The sequence below is a fragment of the Bombina bombina genome, chromosome 1 (genome assembly GCF_027579735.1).
Source record: "Bombina bombina isolate aBomBom1 chromosome 1, aBomBom1.pri, whole genome shotgun sequence".
Classification (NCBI taxonomy): Eukaryota; Metazoa; Chordata; class Amphibia; order Anura; family Bombinatoridae; genus Bombina; species Bombina bombina.
This window is the reverse complement of record NC_069499.1, coordinates 452,924,010-452,943,961: the sequence shown is the minus strand read 5'-3', so window position 1 is coordinate 452,943,961 and position 19,952 is coordinate 452,924,010. Positions and strand designations below refer to the sequence as shown.

The 19,952-nt window shown below is 45.1% G+C and overlaps 1 protein-coding gene across 1 annotated transcript in view; it reads right to left on the bottom strand.

The window, feature by feature from the left end:
* Positions 1-19,952, bottom strand: part of PDK1 (pyruvate dehydrogenase kinase 1) — a 251,531-nt gene that overhangs the window by 104,181 nt on the left and 127,398 nt on the right. Inside the window, exon 6 of the mRNA XM_053698443.1 lies at positions 5,569-5,646. Coding sequence (XP_053554418.1) covers positions 5,569-5,646 — 78 coding nt within the window. The remainder of the gene's footprint in view (positions 1-5,568; positions 5,647-19,952) is intronic.

The following is a 19,952-nucleotide window of genomic DNA, read 5'->3' as shown; positions in this document are numbered from 1 at the left end:
ACAAATAAATTGATAGCCACAAGTTAATTGTATCTCAGTTAACATCAGGGTGTATAAACAAAGTATAATGCAGCTATTGCCATCCGTTGTAATTTTAACAAATAACAGTTCACAGCTTTTTCTTTGCCACAGGGCAGGAAAATGAAGTCAGGCCAAAACTACCTGTTGTATCCCCTTAGGGTGTAAAGAAAGTGCCTTATAATTAAGGAAAGTAAGTTTTAGACTTTCTCCAGAGATTTTGCCAGTATTAGAATACTTTGTCCCAAATAATTACATAGCTTACACAACCCCTGGGAGGGAAGCTAGAATTCAGTTAACTACTTGCTTGTAGCGTCACTTTATACAGTGCAAACTTTTCTTGGGGGTGTCCAAAAAGCAAAGAAAATTTAAGAAAGAGTTCTCCCAACAAGTAGGTATTCTCAATAGCAGAATATATCTTGCACGGCGTATGAATGAAAAAAAAAATACCAAACTTGCAGGAGTCCTGCACTCACCCCTCTTCTTGTATAGACCATTCAATGGTGACCTCTGTTTCTCTGAGCGTTATACGTTGTAGGGTACACTGGACATTGGGGTTGCTCAGTCCCAGGTACCTATGAGACTTCTCCTTAACGCCCTTGTATAGAGAAAGAGAACCGTGCTTCCGTGCTCAGCCTCCTCATTTACCGGCCCAGTACCGACAATCTGCAGCCCCTAGGTGAACAAAACATGGCGGCAGCCCCGCTCTCCAATAGCCTCTCCAAACAGGGGAATCAGCACACCACAAGGGCCCCTGTGCTCTGCACTATAGCCGGTCGCCTTGAGTCGCACCTCCGTCACCTCCAGATGATATCTATAGCCGCTGCTATGATCCTTCAAGACACTTGTTTGATCTGGTCAGCTGTTTCTTCTCCCCCCGCGCAGCATCGGTGGGGAGGGAGAGTAGCAGTATGTAGTCAAACTTTAGCGGTCTCCAAGCCGCCTCCCCAGACAGGGAAGATCAGAGCATTAGCAGGGCCTCCACAACCTGAGAGACAACCGCTCCCTCCAAGTTAGGCCACCATCCGGGTAAGGTGCTCCGAGTGATATTGGCGGCCAATGCCTTGCTCCCTTAGAATACCTGCTTTAAGCCTGGTCAGCTGTCTCTTCTCCCCCCGCGCAGCACCGGTGGGGGGGGAGGGCAGCGGTAGGTATTCACACTTTTATATTAAAACAGATGTCTTCGGGCTATCAACCCCCCTCTCGCAGTTCCGATGGGAGGGGGGGACTGCCGCCAGAGGTGTTTAGGCTCTGAATAGCTCCCACACGCGATATCCTGCGTGGAGCTCAGAGGATAGATGGGCTAGAAAAGCGCAGGTAACAAGCGCTAAGAGAGTCCCTCTGGGCTTGATCCACTGCTCAAGCCGATTGCAGGTTTCCTCCGGTTGCAGGAGTCTCCAGCGCGCAGAAAACCACCGCCAGTGGATTACCTGCAGGACACAGGAGCTCGCGCCGCACAACCTGTACGCAGGCTCCTCCTCCGGAACTCCAGAGCATGCCATTTTAAGCAACTTTCTAATGTACTCCTATTATCAATTTGTCTTTGTTCTCTTGCTATCTTTATTTGAAAAAGAAGGCATCTAAGCTATTTTTTTGGTTCAGTACCATGGACAGCACTTGTTTATTGGTAGGTGAATGGGGGAAACAAAGGGCTAAAACCTGAGCTTCCAGAAAATAGATGACCAGAATCCCAGCCCTAATGAAGGGGGAAAAGCGGCACAGCAACCTCGAACCCATAAGGAAGAGGTATAGTCGCCAAGGGTTTACAACGGACAATCTAAGAAAAAGAATACCAAAAAAGGAGACGAGAATCGCCACCTAACCTGGTACCACGGATATCCAAAGAGTCATCTGAACTTCCAAGCCTGTCAGGAAGAGAACTCTAGCTCTAAGGCCAAAGGATCTTAGGAACCCCCAGAGTAAGTCTTAGCAGGATTCGACCACGGTAACCCCACCAACAATCAGGATCAGGGCATTTAGGACTGAGCCCAATCCCCTCTGATGCCCCACCCAAAGGGAAAACGAGGACCAGCCTAACGTCTAGAAACGAAAGGCCTCCTATAACATATAAAATCAAGTAAAAAAAAAAAATCCTCACCAGAGTTAGCAAACTCGGCACCCCAACCGGACCAGCCAGCTATAATGGGCACCACGTGGTTGATATAGACATCCAGGAACAAAAAAACTAGTGCCCGACCAGGACCAGCCTGACATATAGGGCACCACGGAACAGTCCAAGTCCACAGAAAAGTTGAATACCTAGTAGGGATAGACAAACAAACGATAGACATAACAATGTCCTAACACAAATTATCAAACTTCCGAGGAAGTGCTAAAGCGACCACAAAATCGCTAGTATCAAATTCCAGAAACAAAAATATTTTCCATAAGGAAAAACTATAACAGACATGAGCTTCTCAAAATGAAATAAAATACATCCTGACCGGATCAAAGAAAATGAAGGCAGCCCCCGCAGGTGAACACCCAAGAAGAATGGACATACTAACCGGACAAGCCAATCAGAGGCCCAATTCTTCCAAAGCTCAGGACTGGAACAAGATACCCCAAAAAAAGAAAAATGGAGACGACATCCCCATGCATCGGAAGACCTAGGATCCATCGAACCATTAGAACTGGAATCCTCCAGCACTGCCAAAACACGCCTCAGAAGGACACAAAGGCACGCCATTCTATAACGAAAGGCAAGACTTACCTCCGCCGGGGCAACTGATGACCCCGGCCCGAGGGTTGGACCCCTGAAGCCTCAGAGGAAACCTCTTACACAGAGGGCTGATCTGATCCAGACGGTCCCACGCCTGACGAGCCCTGGTTAGCAGAACACGGACAGTATCTTCCAGGAAGATGTTAATGCGCCAACGCCATAGATATGGCCGTGTGAAACTGTGCTGTAACTTCTGGAGGAAACAAGCCACCTTCCGGAGAAGGGGTAACGGCATTTGGGACACCTGCTTGCTTAGCAAAAGAAGGATCTAGGGCGCGCGCCCCGCAGGATGTGGAATCCTCAGGGGCAGATGGCTCGGCAGACTCTAAGTTCCCGATTCTGGCCATTTCATATTCTTCGCAAGAAGTAGAATCTGAATCAGAGACATCCGTCTCTACAAAATCAGAATACTCCATAACTTGGTGATTGAAATTATGGATAAAAAATAAATGGCACCTAACACTCCCAATGGCTGGGGCACTCACCACCTCCTATGACCCAGACAACTAGCGAACAGACTCTCTCTGTCGCCACACAGTCAGGAATACGGAAATGGAGAAAAGAAACGTGACCACGCCCGGTCACAAGGTGCACTGTGCAGGTCAAAGAAAAGTGCGCCAGTCCAAAAAGAAAGAGCAGCCAGATAAAAAATGCCGGTATGTTCCGAAATAGCCACGAGCCCAAGCATCACTACACATTAGCAGACAGAATCACATAACAAACATGATTAAAGTCACCCCCTGTTCAATAACCCCCTTAGGAGATAGTAACCCTTGATTCCAAAGATAAAGGAGTTCCACTGAGACCCTGACTTATTCATATACATTACATACTCATATTGAAAGTAAAATTAAATGATCTTACCGGAATCAACGCTGTGGAACAGGAACGCTGCCCTTTAAGTGTGACAGATAGTAGCATCGAAACTCGTCAACGCTGATTGCTTATGGAGCTGTTAATATGTCACTTAGAGGCTGACAGGACTACTTAAAACTCCAGTCCCATTCCGAAGAGTACTACCCTCCATAAGAGACTAAACCGTATCTTCCGACACTTATCTGCCAACCTCCTGTGACGAAAGGCAAAGAATGACTGGGGGATGAGGGAAGTGGGGGAGGTATTTAAGCCTTTGGCTGGGGTGTCTTTGCCCCCTCCTGGTGGCCAGGTTCTGTATTTCCCAAAAGTAATGAATGCAGCTGTGGACTCTCCCTGTTTAAGAAGAAAAATGGGTTGTTGAGGATCTTGACTGTTCTTTTGAAGAGCCATAGGGAGAATAACATTAGGGGGAAAGGTATAAACTGAAAGAGAAGACCATGAAAAAACTGTCTAATGGCCTTTGGACCGGGATGCTTTAAGGTCTATGTAGGGTATTCGCCAGTACCCATTGCTGATGCAGCAGTTTAGGTAATCCTGCTTCCCCCTCACATGATAAAGTGGTGAAGCATGTTTGCTGTGAGTACCCAAGATCAAAACCCAATACATTCTAGAAAGGTATATTTGATTCATCACAGTGTATGGTTTAGTACGTGGTTGGGATCTGAGGACTTAATAGGGATCAGTAGTTTATGCACACTATCAGAACCACTTGCATGGAACAGAGGAAGGATTGAACTGAGATGTATATGAAGAAAATATGTGTAATTTTGAATTAATGTAGAATATGGTGCCGATCTTCAAAGTCTTGTTCAAATCATCGACAAACAAGGTTCTCTACTTGGGCATAAGTTGCACAACAGAAGGACCCGTCAATCACCTTGAACAAGTGAGTTTGGGTTATTTGAACTACACTCTGTAACGTGTAGTCAGCAGGCTCTCAATCAAGGGCTCCAAAGCAGGTTTAGCTGCTTGATAAAAGGAGCCCATAATATTTTAACTTCAGACAGAAACATAAAAAAGTGATGTTTTTCTATTTGAGGTTTCTGACTGGCTTAATGGCTTGCTATTAAACCTATACTAAGTAAACCTATACTCATGAATCTCAGGCTTTATTTGCTATCACAATGAACATTAGAAAAAAAGTAATATTCTCTAGCGTTGAATGGAAGTGATACATTAAACATCTCTCATTAAAACTATATTACAATTCTAAGGTACAATAGATACATTAAACATACCATTGTATGTATACAAGATTCTCTTTTGATATATTTATTTATAAAAAAAATTATTTATAAAATATTTTACCAGGAAGGATACATTGACATTTCTCTCGTTTTCAAGTATGTCCTGGGACCACAAAACATTGCATTGATACAATAGTGTACAATAAAATACAAAAACAATAATAATACACAATATATGCAAACATTTAACATAGAACTGGTAGGACATATTTAATAAACCATGACAGGCACATTCTGTTTTGAGATATGTAGAGAGGGATTTCTTAAAGGATATTAGGTTTGGGGAAGTTTTTAAAGTGTGAGGGAGGTCATTCAATAATTGTGGTGCTCTGTAGGAAAAGGAGGATCGAGCAGCTTTCTTTTTGTATTGAGGCAAGCTAAGTAATGTGCTGGTACTGGATCGGAGGTTATAGGAGGTGGGAATAGCCGGGGAGAGCATTCTGCTCAGGTAGGGTGGGAGCTTCCCAGAAAGGCTCTTAAACACAAGGCAGGAAAGATGGAGGGTGCGTCTGGATGCCAGCGTCAGCCAGTTTAGTTCTTTTAGCATATCACAATGGTGGGTCCTGTAGTTACATTGTAGCACAAAGCGGCAGAACGAGTTATACAACGTATAATTCAAAATAACTATGTAGAAACAGCAAACAAATCAATTCACGTATTTGTACCCTTATTTGTAATCTTGCATACAAAAAGTTGATCACCTACCATTATATTCTGTAAGCTCCAATTCGGGCGAGCTCATGTAATACAAGTCACATAATTGTTTTGCATTTTCATAACCATCTAGAAATAAACAAAATAGTTTCAAATTAATAATTCATTTTTCCCAATAAAACAACACTGCTAGGCTATTCAAATATTTTATATTTCATCTTAGCACTAATATCTAAAGTTTTTAATCAGTTCCAATAAGGTCTTTTTTATCTAGTAAATCTCTATAGTACAGAGCTAAAGAGCTACTTAAAGTCATGAAGTTATCCCTAAAAATAAATAAATAAATAAAAATGTCATTCTGGGACTGTCATATCTGGCTCAATAATAGTCACCATGAAAAAATGTCACAAGGGAAAGTAATCAACAATAACTGTACTTCAAAGTAAAGCCATGTTAAAAACTAAAAAAGAAAAACATAAACATCTCACAGCCTTTTGTGTTACTATTACAGAACAACAAAATAATGAGTTTGTTTAACAGAAACACAAAAATTAAAGGGATACTAACCCCAATTTTTTTATTTAATGATTCAGATAGAGCACACAATTTTAAGCAACTTTCTAATTTACTCCTATTATCATTTTTTTCTTCTTTCTCTTGCTATTTTTATTTAAAAAGTAGGAATGTAAAGCTTAAGAGTCGGCCCATTTTTGGTTCAGACCCTGGTTATCATTGCTTATTGGTGACTAAATGTAGCCACCAATAAGCAAGCACTATCCAGGGTGCTTAAACAAAAATGGGATAGTTTCTAAGCTTTACATTCCTGCTTTTTAAATAAAGATAGCAAGAGAATGAAGTTAAATTGATAATTGGAGTAAATTACAAAGTTGCTTATAATTGCATGCTCTATCTGAATCATTAAAGAAAAAAAAATGAGTTTAGTTTCCCTTTAAGTTTAAATGTTCCTTTTTTGAGAAAATAACAATAAAAAATGTCATGCTTGTAAGGCTTTAACTGCATTTCCCATTGCCAGATTACATCAAAAATGAAATCATTCCACCCATAAAGTACCTCGAAAACAGCATCATTCCATGTCAACTGACAAACACTTTTTTACCTTAGATTTCCCAATTTTTATTTCAATCAGTGAATAGAATGTCCTATCAAAGCTGACTCCAAATCGTGAATTTGATTTTTGTTTAATCTTATGCAGTTTTTTATTTATAAGGGTTTTGATAGTGCATGAATACGCAAACTCAGGTACAAAACTCAGTTATTACAATAAAACAAAAACATTTTGTTTGAAACAATATGGGTTTTTATTAGATATTTCACAGAGCTTGAGGAAGTTAAAGGGATGTTAAACAGTTTCAGTGTTGTAAGAAAAAAAGGCATTAAACAGTTGCTTATACTTAATAGAAATCATTGCAATATGTGGGGGCGGAGCTCGGCTGTGCAGGCAAATGGCCGCAAGGTGATTTAGCTCCATTTTGGAGAAAGGACCCAGAGACATTTAAACACCACACATATGCACCAAAAGCGACCCATCTGTGCATAACAGCGTGGGGACACTTTCCGGAACGGAATGCAGACGCCGTGAGCATTCACTAAAGCCTCAGTGAACTTTTTTTGCCTCACATCAGGAGGCCCGCCGCTATCTTGGAAAGGCCATGCATAGGCCATGCAGCTGGGCTAAACAGATGTGCTCTGGTTCTTGCTGTGGACCTGGGGTAAGATAGATAAGATGCCTATGGGATAAATAGGTCCCCTGCCCTGACCTAGAGACCCGGATATTAATCATTAACCCCTTGGGGTTTGCCACGCACTACAAATACTGCTGAGACTGCTGATGCCCTCTCTCATTGTGCAATTGAATGACTATAAACGGTCAGATGATGTAGGGGTATAGCATAATTATAGGTGTGACATGATATTGTGCCTCATGTAGACTACACTCAATATACAACACAAAGGCAGCACAACAAATATGGGAGCTGGAATCTCTGCACTAGAAGCTTACTCCACATTTTTAAATTGTCTTATCTACTACTGTTGCAAGTGTAAAAAGACATGCAATATTGCTGGATGTCAGCATTAACCTCTTAAACACAAAGTATGGCTGCCAGACGTCTAACCAAAGGGGAAAAGTTTTCTAAAAGCCAATCTGCTGCACCAGTTTCAGTGAGCACATTTTTTTTTTGCTTCCAGATACAATTAATAACTCTGCTTCTCAAACAGCAGTACCTGCTGAATCTCATGGCTTTGCCTAACACCACAGATACGCAGGCAACTGCTGCATACATCTCCCAATTAAAACAGGATATTGCTAACATGCCATCAAATGAAGATTTTGCCTCTTTAAAGTCTCTGATAACTACAGAACTCACATCTATGAGAAAAGACATTAACGCATTAGGGAATAGGGTGGAGGAGGTGGAGGACACTCAAACTACTATCAGTGAAATGATAGGAGCCCTTGACACTCACGCAAACGTTCAGGCCTCACAAATAGAGTCCCTACAAGACAAAATCGAGGATCTCGAAAATCGTAGTAGGAGGTCTAATCTTAGGGTGCGGGGCATCCCGGAAACAATTAACGCATTAGGGAATAGGGTGGAGGAGGTGGAGGACACTCAAACTACTATCAGTGAAATGATAGGAGCCCTTGACACTCACGCAAACGTTCAGGCCTCACAAATAGAGTCCCTACAAGACAAAATCGAGGATCTCGAAAATCGTAGTAGGAGGTCTAATCTTAGGGTGCGGGGCATCCCGGAAACAATAAAGAGCCCAGATCTCAGGGAATACCTACAGAATTTATTTCAACAACTCTTGGGGGTGACAGAGATACCAGATATGGAACTGGAGAGGGTTCACCGTGCTCTGCGGCCACCTCCACCTTCAGGTGCCCCCCCCCCCCCCAGAGATGCCATTCTTAAATTTCTGAGATTTACAGACAGAGAAGAAATATGGTCCAAAGCGAGACAAATAAGGAAGATATCCTATCTAGACCACTCACTGCAAATCTACCCGGATCTGTGCTCAAGCACCCTACAACGCAGAAGAGATGTCCGGTTTATCACCACTGTACTTCAAGAGAAGAACATTAAATACCGCTGGGGGTTCCCATTCAGCCAAGTGGTGGTTAACGAAGGGCATACTCACACCTACAAAGGGCCGCAGGACCTGGAATCCTTCTCCAAAGGACTGGGTTTGTCATTACAACCACCTCGTCCACTTGAGAGCTCATCTGAAGATGTGGCAGTAAAGTCGCAACTCACAGCAGGGACACAATGGCACAAAGTGGTACATAAAAAAAGGAGGAACAACCCAAAATCTTGAGATAAAGATGTGAGACTTAACTTGTTTCTAGTTTCCATGGTTGGGTGAGATCAATATGGACATTTATTGTCAATTTTTTTTTTTTTTTTTTCAAAAAGCTTTAATGAAACATAAAATATAAAATATGACAGACTTGGCTCTGGTTACATTGTGAGCCATACGCCATTCCTCCGGCAGTTACAAAATAAAAATAGTATACAGAGCAATAGTTTGGTAATAAAATGCATTGCCAAGTCTCATTTAGTACAATAATATTAATAATATTGATTCTAATGCTTTGGTGTTAGAGCGCACACCAATTAATGTATACTGGACCGGGAGTGTACTAATTCTTCAGCACTCCGGTGTCATCTTTACTGAAATGTAAGAGGTTTAAGGTTGAGGTGAAGGAAATTTAGAGAAGAAAGAGGGAGGAAGAGGTAAGGGGAAGATAGGAGGAGAAGAAAAAAGAAAAAAAAAATTTCTCTCATTTCTCTCCTTTCTTTGGGGAGAAGGGCAGGTCCCTATTTACATGTTTTGTCCAGTCAAAGAAAGTGGGTATCTTCGCTGATTTCCAATTTTTGGGGATCAGAGATTTGGCTCTATTAAGCATTATGTACAATAGTTGCTTCTTAGGCTTGTCCCTGATCTTGGGGAGGTCGTGGAAGAGTAATAAATTAGGGACCCTGTTCAGTGTGACTTGTAGATTTGTGTCTATTGCGTCTATAATGTTTTGCCAGTAAGATTTAATCAGGTCACAGTGCCACCATATGTGGGAGAGAGTTCCCGCTCCCCGCACCCCCTCCAGCACTTTCCATCCGTATGTTTATAGATCTTTTGCAGCCTGACAGGCGTAAGATACCAGCATGACATGAATTTATAGTTTGACTCTAGCGTTCTAGCAGAGACCGAAGCCTTTGTGTGGTTAGTAATTTTTTTTTGTCATTCACTGTCCGTGGGGTGAGAGTCCAGCTCTCTGTTCCACTGCTCAGCAAAGGTTGGAAGGGGGGATCTCGCATTTGACAGCAATGCACAGTACATTATGGATGTTAGGTGCCCCGGATTACTGGGGAGTAAACTGAGTGTTTCAAGCAATGTTAATGGTCTAGTCAGTAGGTTCACATGTTTGTAAGACCCCATGAAGTGTTGGAGTTGCATATGAAAATACCAGGAGACCCCGAGACCAGATTCCTCCAGTTCGCTCCTGCTTCTAAGTTTTTTATTTGTGATTATCCTATGGAACGTAATTTGGTCCATCTGTATCCTAACCCTTGTTGGGTTCTGTGTGTTCGTAAATGGAATGTCCGGGTTGTGTCTGAAGGGGGTCAATGGAGAGGGATTCGATGAGATGTGTGGATGCTCTATCAGGGTTTTACCCCACTGTATTGCCAAATTTTTTACCTGTGTTTTGCTTAATCTATGTGGGACTGGGTGTCAATGGTTGCCCCCCGGTGAGAGGAGAGCTCCTCATCTAGGGGCATATTCTTAAGTGTGGACAGGCTATAGAGACCAAGGATGGCATATATACACCTACACAAATGTGTGGACACTCTGACTTATTATTTTGTTGAGTTGTATGGTTCTATTAAAATAGGCTAGTACTAATTGGGTTTAGGCATAAAGGCCCACATGCCCCAATATTAAATGTGGCTATTAAATACCATCGCAGATATCTGGGTTCAAGTATCCGGCCGACCCTTATTCATTTATTATAATAGTTGTGTTGGGGGGATTACCCTTAATTTCCCCCAATAATGTTCTTATTTTTATTAATAGTTATTTGTTCTTTAACTATGTTGTTGTTATTGTTGTTTCCATCTATGTAACACACTGTGCTTGCTCGCTCCCTTTTATACCCATGAATGACCACTCACTGATACAATTTATAATGTATACTAGTCCTAAAGCCCGTTCACACGGGCCATTTTTTGCAGTACAGCGGTCCCACCTCTTTTGCTCTGTCCCTCCCCCTCTCTTTTGCTCTCTCTCTCTCTCCCCCTCTCTTTTGAGCTTTCTCTCTCCCCCCTCTCTTTTGAGCTCTCTCTCCCCCCTCTCTTTTGCGCTCTCTCTCTCTCTCACCCTCTCTCTTTTGCGCTCTTTCTCCCCCCTCTCTTTTGCGCTCTCTCTCCCCCCTCTATTTTGATCTCTCTCCTCATCTCTTTTGAGCTCTTTCTCTCCCCCCTACTCTTTTGCGCTCTCTCCCCTACTCTTTTGCGCTCTCTCTCTCCCCCTCTCTTTTGCGCTCTCTCTCCCCCTCTCTTTTGCGCTCTCTCTCTCCCCCTCTCTTTTGCGCTCTCTCTCTCCCCCATCTCTTTTGCGCGCTCTCTCTCCCCCATCTCTTTTGCGCTCTCCCCCCCTCTCTCTCCCCCCTCTCTTTTGCGCTCTCCCTCCCCCCTCTCTTTTGTGCTCTCTCTCCCCCTCTCTTTAGCGCTCTCTCTCTCCCCCTCTCTTTTGCGCTCTCTCTCTCCCCCTCTCTTTAGCGCTCTCTCCCCCTCTCTTTAGCACTCTCTCTCCACCCTCTCTTTTACGCTCTTCCCCCCCCTCTTTTGCACTCTTCCCCCCTCTCTTTTGCGCTCTCTCTTCCCCTCTCTCTTTTGCTGTCTCTCTCCCCCTCTCTCTTTTGCTGTCTCTCTCCCTCTCTCTCTTTTGCTGTCTCACTCCCCCCTCTCTTTTGCTGTCTCTCTCCCCCCCTCTCTTTTGCTGTCTCTCTCCCCCTCTCTCTTTTGCTGTCTCTCTCCCTCTCTCTCTGTTGCTGTCTCTCTCCCCCTCTCTCTGTTGCTGTCTCTCTCCCTCTCTCTCTGTTGCTGTCTCTCTCCCCCCTCTTTTGCTGTCTCTCTCCCCCCTTTCTTTTGCTGTCTCTCTCCCCCCTCTCTTTTGCTGTCTCTCTCCCCCTCTCTCTTTTGCTGTCTCTCTCCCCTCTCTTTTGCTGTCTCTCTCCCTCCTCTCTTTTACTGTTTCTCTCCCTCTCTCTCTGCTGCTGTCTCTCTCCCCCTCTCTCTGTTGCTGTCTCTCTCCCCCTCTCTCTGTTGCTGTCTCTCTCCCCCCCCCCTCTTTTGCTGTCTCTCTCCCCCCTCTCTTTTGCTTCTCTCTCCCCCCTCTCTTTTGCTTCTCTCTCTCCCCATCTCTTTTGCGCTCTCTCCCCCGTCTCTTTTGCGCTCTTTCTCCCCCTCTCTTTTGCGCTCTCTCTCCCACCCTCTCTTTTGCACTCTCTCTCCCCCCTCTCTTTTGCGCTCTCTCCCCCTCTCTTTTGCGCTCTCTCTCCCCCCTCTCTTTTGCGCTCTCTCTCCCCCCTCTCTTTTGTGCTCTCTCTCCCCCTCTCTTTTGTGCTCTCTCTCCCCCTCTCTTTTGCGCTCTCTCTCCCTCCTCTCTTTTGCGCTCTCTCACCCCCCTCTCTTTTGCGCTCTCTCACCCCCCTCTTTTGCGCTTTCTCACCCCCCTCTCTTTTGCACTCTCTCTCCACCCCTCTCTTTTGCGCTCTCTCTCCCCCTTCTCTTTTGCGCTCTCCCCCCCTCTCTTTTGCGCTCTCTCTCTCCCCCCCTCTTTTGCGCTCTCTCTTTCCCCCCTCTCTTTTGCGCTCTCTCTCCCCCCTCTCTTTTGTGCTCTCTCCCCCTCTCTCTTTTGCTGTCTCTCTCCCCCTCTCTCTTTTGCTGTCTCTATCCCCCCTCTCTTTTTGCTGTCTCTCTCCCCCTCTCTCTTTTGCTGTCTCTCTCCCCCTCTCTTTTGCTGTCTCTCTCCCCCTCTCTCTTTTGCTGTCTCTCTCCCCTCTCTTTTGCCGTCTCTCTCCCCCCTCTCTTTTGCCGTCTCTCTCCCCCTCTCTTTTGCACTCTCTCTCCCCCTCTCTCTTTTGCTGTCTCTCTCCCCCTCTCTCTTTTGCTCTCTCTCTCCCCCCTCTCTTTTGCGCTCTCTCCCCCTCTCTCTTTTGCTGTCTCTCTCCCCCTCTCTCTTTTGCTGTCTCTCTCCCCCTCTCTCTTTTGCTGTCTCTATCCCCCCTCTCTTTTGCTGTCTCTCCCCCCCTCTCTTTTGCTGTCTCTCTCCCCCCCCTCTTTTGCTGTCTCTCTCCCCCTCTCTCTTTTGCTGTCTCTCTCCCCCTCTCTCTTTTGCTGTCTCTCTCCCCCTCTCTCTTTTGCTGTCTCTCTCCCCCTCTCTTTTGCTGTCTCTCTCCCCCTCTCTTTTGCTGTCTCTCTCCCCCTCTCTCTTTTGCACTCTCCCCCCCTCTCTTTTGCGCTCTCCCCCCCCCTCTCTTTTGCGCTCTTCCCCCCTCTCTTTTGCGCTCTCTCCCCCTCTCTCTTTTGCTGTCTCTCTCCCCCTCTCTTTTGCTGTCTCTCTCCCCCTCTCTTTTGCTGTCTTTCTCCCCCTCTCTCTTTTGCGCTCCCCCCCCTCTTTTGCGCTCTCCCCCCCTCTCTTTTGCGCTCTCTCCCCCTCTCTTTTGCTGTCTCTCTCCCCCTCTCTTTTGCTGTCTCTCTCCCCCTCTCTCTTTTGCTGTCTCTCTCCCCCTCTCTCTTTTGCTGTCTCTCTCCCCTCTCTCTTTTGCTGTCTCTCTCCCCCCTCTCTTTTGCTGTCTCTCCCCCCCTCTCTTTTGCGGTCTCTCCCCCTCTCTCTTTTGCTGTCTCTCTCCCCCTCTCTCTTTTGCTGTCTCTTTCCCCTTCTCTCTTTTGCTGTCTCTCTCCCCCTCTCTTTTACTGTCTCTCTCCCCCTGTCTTTTGCTGTCTCTCCCCCTCTCTTTCTCCCCCCTGTCTTTTGCTGTCTCTCTCCCCCTCTCTCTCCCCCTCTCTCTCCCCTCTCTATCTCTCTCCCATCTTCCAACGTGCGACTGCGCCCGGCCACGCCCCTTCACACCAGGCCACGCCCCTTCACACCAGATCACGCCCCTTCATGGCCAATCACACCAGGCCACGCCCTGGCCACACCCCCGCGCACGACCGGCCACGCCCACTCCTACCGCGGGGCAGATCGGATCACCAGCAGGAGCAGGGACTCAAAGGCCAGGTGTGTTTGTCCTTGTGCTGTCTGTACTGCGCATGACAGCTTCGGACAAACACACTTGGCCTTTTATATAATAGGATGAGACTTATATTGGACCATGTGTTGATCAACTCCTTCTCCTTATACTAATAACTCATGACTTCTGAAAAAAATGTGCTGAATATTATAACTATTAATGCAAAAGGCCTTAACTCCCCGAGTAAGAGGAATACAGCCCTTAAGGACTTTAAAGATAACAAAGGCGATATAATTTTAGTACAAGAGACCCACTTCATACATAAGAAAGAGCCCAAAACTTTTAAATATAAATTCGGTGAGACATTTTACTCATCTAACCATACTAAAACTAACGGGGTAGGAATATTAATAAGAAAGGGTATCCCTTTTACTCTGTTTAATTTAATACAAGACAGGGAGGGTAGGTATTTGATATTAGTTGGCAAACTATATAACATAATGGTCACGCTGGCCTGTGTCTATGCACCCAATGTCCAGCAAGATCACTTTTTTAAACGCTTTTCTGACACCTTGTTGGAGAACAAGAGAGGCTTGGTGATACTTGGAGGAGACCTTAACGTCTCTCTTAACACTGCCTTAGACACCTCAACAGGACTTTCCTCTACACCAAATAGAGTTACCTATAGAGTCAAACAACACATCAGGGATTTAGCGATACATGATGTCTGGAGGATACATCACATGTTAGACCGTCAATACATGGTTTTTTCCTTCCCCCACTCCCGCTTCTCCCGTATTGATTATATATTTTTGGATGTATCTTGTTTATCCCTGGCAACTAGCTCAAAAATATCCCCTACAGGCTGGACGGATCACTCCAAGGTGAGTTGTGCAGCCAAATGGCCGTACACTCCATGTATGTATGGAAATTAAAAAATGATTTATTGGATCATCCACTGTACCTAGAAAAAATTGAGACTAGACTACAGGAATATTTTAACTTAAACATTTCCTCTATACCTGACTTTAGACTTATTTGGGAGGCTCATAAGAGCACAATTAGGGGTGACCTTATTAGTATACAATCCCATGACCACAAACAACGCTCCGCACTCCAGAGCGCATTGTCTGCCATCACTACTGTTGAGGAGAAACTTAGGTTCTTACCCACAGATGAAACCCTGAAAAAGGAACTACAGACACTTAGAGAGTCAATACATTATTAGATAGAGACTGTAAGCAACTCGCACTCAAGCTACAACAAAATCACTATGTTAGTGACAATAGGTGTAGTAGGCTATTAGCACGTAAGCTTAGAAGGCGAATAAATAGGTCCTGTGACAGACCCTTCTGTCAGGACTGAAGGAGTTAATTGTGTTTAGCTAAGAAACTAATTTCTAAAGACAGAGTTGCTGGCTCCAGCTATAATCTAATTAGTGCTAAGCATTCTATTGTTTGATCACCTCCAGAGAGAAAACGCCTAAGTGATAAGAAGGGCCAAGAGTGTCTTGGGGTTAAAGTATTTAAGTAATGTAATTCTACTGTTTCATAAAAGGGCGTCTTCCCCTTTTTATCTAAATGTACCAGAGTCTTTCAACCCCCCCATCTGGGGTCAAACCTGTATAAATACTAGGCATCTAGCCTTTAATAAATGACATTCTGTTTTAAACCTGAAACTGGCTGGGTTGTGAATTGCTGATTCCCTATGCAGGACATTGTTCCCTGGTACTAACCCTTGGTACACTGTTGGTACCGTAACAATTGGTGGCAAGCGACGGAATGAACCTTATCGCCCAGAAGAGCAACTACACAAGCCAGTAACCTCAGGAAGAGGGGTATTATTACAACACTGACTAAGATGGAAAGAGTACCAGGAACAGAAGGAACCAATGGGCCCAGCATAGCAGACAGAACCCCTGAAGAAGCAAGCTTTGATCGGGCGGTTAAAATAAGACTGGCATATTATGGCCCCAACCCATCTGCGGAAATTATCGACCGGGTCATAGCAGCTGTGGAGGCCAACCTACTTCGCCAAAGCGGCGCTGCAGCAGCCCAAGTCACAGCAAACCCAGTGGAAAAGAGAAAAGTAAATTTTGCAGCTTTTAAAAACTTCCTGGAAACAGAAGGAGAGATTGATGGGTACCTTGCGGATTTTGAGAGGCAATGTGCACTACACAAGGTACCCGCAGAGGACTGGGTCATGATATTATCCGGAAAATTATCCGGCCGGGCCAGTGAGGCTTTTCGGGCCATTCCAGATGAGGAAGTCGGGGATTATAATACTGTAAAAGAGGCTCTGCTCTCCAGGTATGCGGTTACACCGGAGGCATACCGGAGGCGGTTCAGAGACACTGTTAAATTAGCTGGTGATTCCTACCTTGAGTGGGCATGTAAGGTGCACCGCACAGCAGCTCACTGGATAGCGGGGTGCCAAGCCGTATCTGGGGAAGAGGTGCTGCAGCTATTCCTGTTGGAACATTGCTTCGACAAGTTACCCACAGGAGTTCGAGAGTGGGTTCGGGACCGTAAACCCTCCACCCTGCATGAAGCGGCTCGCTTGGCAGATGAGTATACGGATGCCCGCAAACTGGACACTGCTACCACTAAGCCCCCTGCTAGAGTGGAGTACAGACCCCCAGTCACCCCAGCAGCTGCCAGTTACCAACCCCCGGCGCACCGCTATACCACACGGCCTCTGGCCACGAACTACCCTCAGAGAGCCCGGTTCAATTCGCGGGGCTACTCACAACCGATTCGGTGCTTTAGATGTAAGCAACTAGGGCACAAAAGACCAGAGTGTCCCCTAAACGCAGCGAACCAAGCGCAGTCCTGGAGAAGACCCGCCGGCGGAATCCCACGTAATCCTCAGCCTGCGGCCCGCTACGTAGAGGCACAAGAATGCTGGAGCATCCTACATGAGGCAGACCTTGTGCAAGCTGCTCACCGGAATAACCGGCAACTGGTTAAAGTGAATGGGAAGAAGGTCAGTGGTCTACGGGATACTGGTGCTACCATGACCTTGCTTCAAAAGAACTTGGTGTCTGAGAAACAGTACACTGGAGACACTGTGGCTGTGAGGGTAGCAGGGGGCGATGTGTTCAGCCTACCTGTTGCCAGGGTACATTTGGATTGGGGAGTGGGCGCTAGACCTGTGAATGTGGGGGTCAAGAAGGACTTACCTGCTGATGTTCTTCTTGGAAATGACTTGGCCCCCCTTGTTTCTGCCTACGCTCCTATGGGTCCCGCTGATGTTAACCCTGTGACTACCCGTGCCCAGATCCATGCAGCAGAGACTGACCCACCTGCTGCTAAGCCCCAGGACGCTGAGCTCAGTAAATCTCTGTCCGCTATTGATACGTGGAAGTCCAGTTACAATGCGCTGATGAAGGAGAAGAGGAGCGCAGAGGAAAAAACACGTTTAGAACAGGAATCTCTGCTAGACCAGCTGCACCGACAGACTGCAGAAAACACCAGCTTGAGAGTGGGACATGAAACATTAAAGACAAACTTAGCGACACTTGAGGAGAAGCTGACGCTGGCTCATAGTGAGGTGCAGCAACTCAAGGGCACCCTATGTCAGTATGAAGGGATTGTGGATACCTATAAAGAGCAGGTACAAAAAACTCGTAAAGAAGCTGATGGGATTTTGAAGGACTGTTTAGCCCTAGTCTGGGCACTGAGGAAGTTGAACCCTTGTTTGTATGGACAGGAATTCTCTCTCATAACGAGAATACAGATGGATTATCCTGGCAAACTGACATGCCTACCACCTCCTAGTCCGGTCATCCCCAGGTTGACCCGCAAAAGGGTCAAGCCGGGTCTGCCGGAGTGTTCCACAAGGGGGGAGATATGTGACAGACCCTTCTGTCAGGACTGAAGGAGTTAATTGTGTTTAGCTAAGAAACTAATTTCTAAAGACAGAGTTGCTGGCTCCAGCTATAATCTAATTAGTGCTAAGCATTCTATTGTTTGATCACCTCCAGAGAGAAAACGCCTAAGTGATAAGAAGGGCCAAGAGTGTCTTGGGGTTAAAGTATTTAAGTAATGTAATTCTACTGTTTCATAAAAGGGCGTCTTCCCCTTTTTATCTAAATGTACCAGAGTCTTTCAACCCCCCCATCTGGGGTCAAACCTGTATAAATACTAGGCATCTAGCCTTTAATAAATGACATTCTGTTTTAAACCTGAAACTGGCTGGGTTGTGAATTGCTGATTCCCTATGCAGGACATTGTTCCCTGGTACTAACCCTTGGTACACTGTTGGTACCGTAACAGGTCCTATATCCTATCTATAAATAGACCAGGCAAAAATACAGCCTACTCTACTTCCGAAATATCTGCACATATTACGAATCTCTATATAACCTCCCAGAAGACTTCCCTGAGGACACAACTCATGCAGCCCTAATAGATTCTTTCCTTAGAGAGTTATCTATAGCCACTATCACACAGACCCAGGAGGAGGCTCTTAATTCCCCCTTTAAAATGGAAGAACTCCTCTTGGTCTTAAAGGACCTGCCACTGTGAAAGGCCCCAGGCCCAGATGGCTTTACCAATTACTATTATAAGAAATATAACAAAATACTCGCGCCCCACCTATTAACCCTGTTCAACTCTATTACTTGTACCAACCCATTTCTGAGTAGTTCGTTGACCGCACATATATCACTGATTCCCAAAGAGGGTAAAGATCATACGAGGGTCGAGAATTATAGACCGATCTCTTTGGTGAACACCGACGTTAAAATTTATGCCAAATTGCTGGCGACCCGGTTGAACGCCTTACTACCAGATTTAATACACGCTGATCAAGTGGGCTTTATACCTACAAGAGAAGCAAAGGACAACACAGTGCGGGCAATTGACTTAATTGATTACGTGAATAATCGATCTATCCCCACTGTGATAGTGTCCACAGATGCTGAAAAGGCGTTCGACCGGGTCAGCTGGTGTTTTCTCCGCGTGGTCCTTTTGAGAATGGGTCTAGGCGAGTCATTCGTAGATAGAGTATTTGCTATGTATTCATACCCGATGGCTAGAGTCCGTGTAAATGGCTCCATGTCAGCTCCCTTCGGGATATCCAACGGAACCAGGCAGGGATGTCCCTTGTCACCACTCCTATTTGCCTGTGTAATTGAAATTATAGCTCTAAAAATAAAATCTATTGCTGGCATCACAGGAGTACAAGTTAAGGGACATCACCACAAGCTTCTGCTATATGCGGATGATGTGCTCTTCTTTCTGACGAAACCAATCCAATCTATTCCAAATTGATTACGCCAGTTAGATGAATTTGGGAAAATCTCAAACTTCCTTATCAACCAAAATAAATCGGAAATAATAAATATTAATACCCCAGCTGAGGACATACAACACCTACAACAGATCTGCCCGTTTAGATGGCAAGACCGTAAATTAAAATTACCTGACTCCTACAGTCCATAAAATCTTTGATGCCAATTTCATACCACTCCAGTCATTAGTCATAGCCACCTTTTCCTCCTGGCGGAGGAAACCTCTGACTTGGACGGGCAGGATTAATGCGTTCAAAATGAGTATACTTCCAAAGATATTATACATAATACAGACACTACCCATAGCCCTCCCACGAACATATCTTACATCCCTGCAAATAATTTTTTTTTAATTTATATGGAATAAGCGACATGCGTGGATAAATAGAAAAGACATGTGTCAGACGATTGATAATGGGGGCTCGGAGTTCCCGACCTGGTTTCTTACTGGAAGGCAATACACTTACAGAGAATAGTGGACTGGTACACTAATTTCAAACATAAAATTTGGGTACGTCTTGAACATGATATAGCGGGCTGCTCACACCTGGGTACACGGTGCTGGACACCGGCGGTCATAGGACCAACACAGACTAACCTCACACATATGATTCAGGAGACTATGTTGATTTGGGATAGAATCCTGGTTGAGATTCCTAACATTTCCTCTACATACTCGCCACTTACCTCTTATCTCCAACAAGGAATTTGCTCCTGGCCAATTATCCATGATTAAAGGCGACATACAACAGGATAGGGTGCTGATGATATGCCATCTGGGGAATGAGACCCAGTTACATGATAGGGTTACCTTAATTGAGGAAGGTTTCAGCTGTTTTAGAAACTGGTACTTTTATATGCAATGCTATAACTATTTGT